General features: G+C 35.3%; 1 protein-coding gene across 2 annotated transcripts; it reads right to left on the bottom strand.

Moving 5' to 3' along the window:
- Nucleotides 1–1,482: 1,482 nt before the first annotated feature.
- On the bottom strand, nt 1,483–6,167 carry LOC106387835 (U-box domain-containing protein 32). 2 transcript variants are annotated; one of them, XM_013827757.2, is made up of 10 exons: nt 5,776–6,167; nt 5,190–5,311; nt 4,849–4,970; nt 4,649–4,753; nt 4,302–4,447; nt 4,038–4,201; nt 3,587–3,733; nt 2,674–3,201; nt 1,875–2,600; nt 1,483–1,805 (listed from the first exon to the last, which is right to left on the bottom strand). In XM_013827757.2, exons 1-10 carry the CDS (start codon nt 5,945–5,947, stop codon nt 1,623–1,625), a joined length of 2,415 nt encoding a protein of 804 aa, XP_013683211.1. In that variant the 5' UTR covers nt 5,948–6,167; the 3' UTR covers nt 1,483–1,622. The 2 variants fall into 2 exon arrangements, with proteins under 2 accessions (XP_013683211.1, XP_013683212.1); XM_013827758.3 differs by having other exon boundaries at nt 4,849–4,960; nt 5,776–6,161.
- Between the last annotated feature and the right edge of the window lie 1,448 nt (nt 6,168–7,615).

Here is a 7,615-nt window from a genome sequence, read left to right as displayed (position 1 = left end):
ATTTAATGTTTCTTTTTTATTTAAGTTCCCTTTTATATTTTTAAAATTAACATATATGATAAATAAAATATTAATAAAATTTAAGAAGAAAAAATATATATATATATATATATATAATGTAATTTCATAAAAAGGAAAGTTTAGAAAGATAATCTTGATATCAAAGTAAGGAAATAGTTTTCCCTTTTAAAATTTTTTGGTTATGTTTTTATGTAACTTTGTATCTATCATCATTTTATTTTTATAATTTTCTTTTTCCAAATTAATATATACTAAATTACTAAAAAATCAAAATATATTTACACATCTAAGATGAACAACGAAACTAATACAATGATTAGAAAGGGTTATACTTCAACTTGACATAATATTTGTAACACAATATACCCACAAAATAAGTAACTAGATCAATTCAATTTTTTTATACAAAGTCAAACATTAAATTAAAATAATATACTTTATTTATAGTAATATTTTTATACATATAAAAATATTGAACGGCTCAACATATTACAAATAAATATGAAATTTTCAAATAATATTATAAATATATATATTAACCAATTATTACAATTAAGTATTTTGTAGAACTTAAATATATATGCATAAAGTTTCAAATGACTACCATTGTTATATTTATTTATGTAACTTTGAATCGTCAACACTTTAGTTTACTTTTACTATTTGATTCTCAAAACAACATAATATAATTATACACAATCTTACTAAAATATGTTTACAAATCTAATACAAGAATCAAACTACATCAAAATAACAAAATTAATCAAAATTTTAATTTGTACAACAAAAATATTATAGTTGAATCGGAAAAGTAAATGTTATCTAATATATCCAAATAATAACCAAACAGTCGAGATATTATATATCCAAAACTATACATCTAATTAAAAAACATAATTTTATTTAAAACCATTCATATTGAATACAATATAAATAATAGAATAATTAAAACTAAAATATTAATTAATTATTATAATATAATTATTTTATAATATTTATACTTGTGCATGAGCACGGGAAAATCACCTAGTTGTTTGATATTTGACAATGACGATATTAACACACAAATTTTCTTATGTCACTATTGCCAAATATCAAATAATTTAATATTTTGAAATTATATATGTTGTAAATTGTGCTAAAATTATGTATTTAGGATGTATAAATTAATTTTATAATAAATTAATGTATTAAAATTTATAAATTAGTTTTAAAATCTTATAAATCAATCTAAAAAATGTATAAATGATAATAAATATTTTAAAATATTTAATGATTTTTAGTGATAAAACCCCTCAACTATTTTTGAATTGTAAAAAACTCCCTTAACTAAGTTTTCAACATTATAAACCCAACTTATAAACCGTTAACCTCCGTCACGATTTTTTAGACGGAAAGTAACATATATTAACAAAATTAAAAGTTTGTTTGAAAAAAAAATTAGTTGAAGGGTTTAATTACGAAAAACCCTTATCTAAATGTGGCTTTATATATTTTCCATACGTTTGAGGAGTGAATTTACAAAGTGACAATCTAAAAAATTATTGGGAGTTAACGTAGCAATAGTGTTTGTCCCTTCAAAAAGAGGCAGAAAAGGTAAATCACCATTGGTTTTGCCAATCTTGGATAGCTAGATGAAGAGCTTGATTAGGTATGAGATTGCAATCTTCCATCTTCAGGTTCGTCATCGGCGATGTATCGTGCCCATTCGCTAACCATTCCCTAATCGCTTCCGCCTCGTAAGTAAACCCATCTGCTGCTATCAAAGGATCTTTCATCACTTCCTGTGTCACAACAAACAAAACCAGTTTATGTTGTCTTAAATCCTGATCATCAAACTCTGTTCAACGTACCCGAAAAATGGGGCATAGGTAATGAGAAGGAGGCTTGCGTGGAACTTTCTGGTTCGTGTACGATGATGTTTCTGATAAAGGAAGTTCTGGGGCTTTCATACGATCTATAACCCGTAGAACGATGGGTAAGACTGGTCGGTTCAACGGGTTTTTCTTACAGCAACGGATGGCTATATTAGCTAGCTTCTTGCCTCGCGAGACTGGCCAATCGCCTGCTGAACTATCCAGAACCGCGCTGATGTTATCATTCTCCACAGCGCATTTGACGTCTCTCAGTACCCCAGAGAGAGGTCTTCTGGTGAGAAGCTGAAGGAGAATCATTCCAAACGAGTATATGTCCGACTCCAGCGTCATTTCTCCGGAGACAAAGTAATGTGGATCAACGTGAGGATCAGATTTGTCGACTCCATCGATCGGGATTAGCTGAGAGATCCCGTAGTCGCTAATCTTGGTGACGAGGTTAGAGTCGAGGAGAATCTTTGACGGTTTTAGGTTACCATGGATGATGCAAGGAACGTTTGAGTGAAGAAACAGGAGTGCAGAGCATATCTCAGAGGCAATCCTGATCCGAGACTCCCATGGAAGCGCAGGAACGTTGTTTGCAGATGAAAAGCAATCTTCGAGGCTCCCGTTGGGAATGTATTGATAGATAAGAGACCGAGACTCTGGACAAGTACCCACTATTGTTACCAGGTTTGGATGCCTTACTCTGCTTAAAATATCCACCTGAAATCCAAAAAAAAAACAATTAGAACATATGTGGATGATGTTTGCATATGTAATAGATGAGGTTATTTACCTGACGCTCAAACTCAAAGTGATTCTGGGATCCATATGAAGGCAACATCTTTACAGCTACTTGAAGATGTTGAAGATTCCCTTTGTAGAAACTTCCGTATTTGCCTTCTCCAAGTTTCCAGGACGGATCGAACTCATTAGTAGCTTCGCTGATTTCCTTAAAAGAATAGTCGAGCATTTCTGACCCCGAAGACGCTATAGTCTTTCCTTTTACCAATCTCCTCAATGCGTTTACTTCCTTTATCGCGTTCTCGTGATCGATACGGATCTCATCCCTTCTCTGCCTGAAACTTTTCAAGAGCTCCATAGCCGTATCAAACTTCTCACCATGTTCTTTTTCCAAGTCTTGCAGTTTCTTTATCTGGCTCTCCAACTTAAGATTATCACTCTGAACTATCTGAAGTTTTTTCATGAATCCGCTGTTCTGCTCTATTACTGTCTTTACTTCGCCCTTTTCTTTCTCTAGCAATTCCTCTAATTTCCTTCTTCGACTCTGCTCCTTAATGCATAAGCCCTCCAAGGCTTTCGCCTGTGAGATGGCATGACGATAACCAGAAAAAAAAAAGTTAAACCGGGAAAAACGAGTTTGACAAAGTACCAGTGGCTTAAGAATCTCTAGCAGTGGCATCAACTATTCAACTATAGTAGACTCTTTTGCTTTTAATTTGTTGTGATGAACAAAAGCGCATGGATATATGTACCTGCTCATTTCTATTTATCAATTAAAGTTCTGTAACCTGGCTAAACTTAGCTATCTACGAACCCCCAGTGAAAAATTTCTTTTATGTAAATGTGGTTATAAGATGTACTGATTTATCTATCGCACTACTAGCAGATTTGGATAGATACACTATCACTTTGAAATTATCATATTCATTTTCTTAGAAAACTGAGAAATAATTTGGACTTATAACCTTGCATAAAGCCTCCATGGTACTGTTATCCTCTTTCCATTCTTTCCGAGCTTCCCCACAGACACTTCTCTCTGATTGGCCAATATCATGCATGGCTTTATCATACCTATGAACTTCGCGCGCTACATTTCCTTCACGCTTCTTCTCCTGAAATTCCACAGGATCACCCGATTACCAGTCAGATTAATTGACAACATCATGTGACATGATTCATGTCATCTTCAAGTAGAGCTTTCAACATATTGCAAACGCAGACCTACTCTCTAAATCGTTTATACAAAGTTACATTCTAAAACATCTCTATATCAATAACTTGAAGAAAAACCGGCCCCTGTAATTAGTTGGCAAAATAGTGTCTTTTCACGCCAAAAAATACAAACGTACAGTTACTGCATAACCGAGTATCATCAGTATGAAAGATGAACTTAAGGATGAAGTGAACTCTTCTTACCTCGACATTTGAGGGAGTTCGGGTATCTGAGCCAACTACTTCAGGGCTAGCCGGCTCTGGACCAACCTGCTCCCCAAAGGAAGAACTCGAACCTGAAGATAAATGAGTAGTTGGTCTTGGTTCCACCTTTTCTCTCTCCAATTGACCTGTGTCTTTTTCACCATCTGCACAATTCTGTAACGAAGTTACCATACATAGACAATATACTGATAGCCAATGATATAATATGCAGCGGGACCTTGCAAAACCCAAGCAAAGCGCTACCTTGTTCAAGGAGGCTACGCCAATATCTTAACCTTCTCCTCATATAAGAGGATTCCAGTTTCTCTGATCTCCTTGTCTCAGTGTCTGAATCCAGCTGTACTAGGGGAGGCATGGTTTGTCTGTTATTACCATCGTCATTTGTTGCCCTGTTTTCAAGAGTGTTTCTTTCAGTTATATGAATAGAGGTAGAAAACAAAAATAAAAACAGATAGTAGAATCATTTAATTGAAGGTATCAAAGTTTCTACAGATGTATCTAAATAAGCAAATAGTTTAGCTAGGGAAAGACGACGATTTAAGATGTCCATTCACTCTTTGTGTAACATTCGAAAGGAAAAGTAGTTTTACCTTGTAAAGATAAGGTAGCCTTTACAAAGAAACCAGATATGGCAGGAATCAGGAGCTTTTTTGCAAACGAATATGGCTTTCTTGGATTTTAAATCCGTCATTCTCCTGGCATGTCAAAGTTAAATAGATAATACGAATGTCAGAGGTCAGATGAAAAACATTTATAACATAAGAGATCAAATAAAGAATCATATATTTACCATGAGTAATGCTTATCTGATGCAGCTCCCATTACGAGCCACTTAATATTATGTCGAGCAATCAAGTCTACGATACCTTCCTCGATATTTTGTCCCGCAATGCAAAGTTTATCTGTTTGAACCTAAAAAGAACTATGTCAATTCAGGGTCCTGACTAGGAATGCCTTAAAACTAAAGTAAGCTCCACAATTTTGAGGACCGAAACAACAGGGGCACAAGGATTTTCCGTTTAGGTTATATCTTTATATGAAAAACTACATCGACCAATATCACATGAGAATATAAAAAGAATTGCCTTTTTCAATTAATCCCGAACACCAAAAAGAGGAGAGAATTAATACCTGAGTTTCAGATAAAAGGTGTAGATAGGAGTCCATAAGCTCATCCACTTTTTGTTTATCAACACGCTCAATCACCTTGACAGCATGTTTCCTAAAGGTACCACCAGCAAGTTTCTTGTGTGCTGTAGGTAAGCAAAAGTAAAAAATCTCAGAAGTTACAACTAAGTTTTGGAAATAGAATGGTAAAAAGGAAAACGGACAATAGCTAAAGTCATCAACTCATGAGTCTTCCCTCCAGCTTCCACAAAGAAACTTAGAATTTCCAGTTCTAAGACAAACAAACCGTCAGAATCTTTACAAACAAACCAATACTGGTCTTATTAACAGTAGAAGCAAAGTAGTGTCATCATCATTCCAATGTTGTCCACTTCAACTTGATACAGAAAATACTTTGAATCAATTATTTTCTTCTTACATTCACTTAAAATGCTAATCAGGAAAATGGATATTATATGCTTTCTCTTCCTCTTGTTAATATAGTAAAACAATTATAGACTCTGTAAGGTTCAATCATGAGCAAATCTATTGAAAGGTTTATCATAAAAAAAAGGTAAGTCAGAGAGAAAGAGAAGCAGAAGATTCTCACTCCAGGAGGCTGGCCGAGCAGGACGATGGACGTACAGCAAGCAAATCTTCTTGCCGGAGAAGTTTCGCGCCGCCCATAACACCGTCGTTTTGCTCCTCTCAACATCTTCCGCCACCGCCACGAAGATCGTCTCATCCACCTCTAAATCCACTTCGTCTCCAATACTCCCCATCTTTCGCGCCCTTTGTCTCTCTCTCTCTCTCGATTAGCTTTCTACAAGCATCTCTCCTCCGATTCCATGATGCAAAGCCTCTTTAATTTTAAAGGGGAAGTCGTCGTGAGAATTGGAATCGGTCTGTGGCTCGGACTGACTCGCTGACTCGGTTATGAGTCAACCTGTTTACCTATTGTAGATGAACAGTCTGATGTGTTAAGCGGTAGTATTCCTATTTTCCCTACCTGTAATTTTGTTTTATATCACAATACTAAAAGGAACATATAAACCTCCCACATTGCTCTTCAGATTAATTATAATCAACCAATCAGAATTCATTATTTTTGCCATGTCACACTCAAATTGGGCTGATTTTGTTGCTGATCCGTAAGCCACAGCATTGTTGGGCTATATTAGTTATTGATGCACCTGGTTTGTTATTAATTAGTATATATGATATTTAGACCCAGTAGCCCAATGCACCCGAATCCTTAAAACGCAGATCTTTAATCATTTCGTCGACATCCTCTCTTCATCGTTTCATCTTTTTTTCTTTTTGAAAGATTCATCGTTTCATCTTTCTCAACGGTTCGTCGATCAATCGACACACTACTCCATAATTGATCAATGAATCCTCCAGAAATCCCATTTATGTCTTCCTTTCACCTTCCTTCCTCTCAATTTCTATAACATTCCTCCCAATAGATAGTAATCCACCAGAAAGTCTTCCGTAGCCACTGGCAATGCCGAATTTCTAGATCGAACGAACACACATGCCTTTCATATGTTCATGTCTGCCTTTCTTCAGGTTCCAACTCCCTTTTTCACAATATATAAACATATCCTCTGATTCTATGCTCCACCATCATACACGACAAATACATCACGGCGAGAGAGGCATGCTTATTGGGTTAGAACTAATTTCGTGGACAAGCATGTATAGACCCGTAACTATGATGAGATTATTTGATTCCCTCAGACTCTATACGCTTACTATTGGTTCCGCTAATTCACCATAGTCATCACCCAATTCTTCAGTGATGTATCTGCAGGCTTGGTAGAAGCGGAGCTGCGTTACCAGTGAATCCATTTCGGTCAAACAACAGTCTCTGAAGCGGGTCGAATAATGGTATGTATATCCATTCTGTTACTCTCCTCTCCTCATAGCTGAACCGTCTATTTCTGCAATGTTTGTTTCTTTCTTATTTTCACTTTGTGGGTTATTCTTCCGATGATCTGTTTGCTTGGTTTGTTGTTCCTTTCAGTTTGTGAACTGTATCTTTCTCTATACCCTAATATTGAATGTTTCTATCTACATCAGGAACCAAAAGAGAATAATAACCTTCGTCAAAATACTTTGGCACTGTATTGTCTACATGAGATAACAATGGTGAGTTTCACATTAGCTTTTACTTTTGGAAATCTGTGAACCGTTTTGACAAGGTGAAGCATAACGTTTTCACATTAAAGTTTTTGATAACCTCCTCGAAGACCAAAAAAGAGATCAAGAACTGTTCAGAAACAAATGAATGTAATGTTATAGCACAAATAATGTTATAGCTTGCTTTGTTGCTTAACATTTTCATTCTTGGTTGCTGTCTCTTTTCCGGATTTAGCTAGCAGAGCAAGTAACACAGGCTCTTATGAATCCCCTGAAGCTGCGGAAACATGATCAGAGGTGTGATT

Source organism: Brassica napus, chromosome C3 (assembly GCF_020379485.1).
Source record: "Brassica napus cultivar Da-Ae chromosome C3, Da-Ae, whole genome shotgun sequence".
In the NCBI taxonomy this organism is placed as follows: domain Eukaryota; kingdom Viridiplantae; phylum Streptophyta; class Magnoliopsida; order Brassicales; family Brassicaceae; genus Brassica; species Brassica napus.
This window is presented reverse-complemented; position numbering and strand designations above follow the sequence as displayed.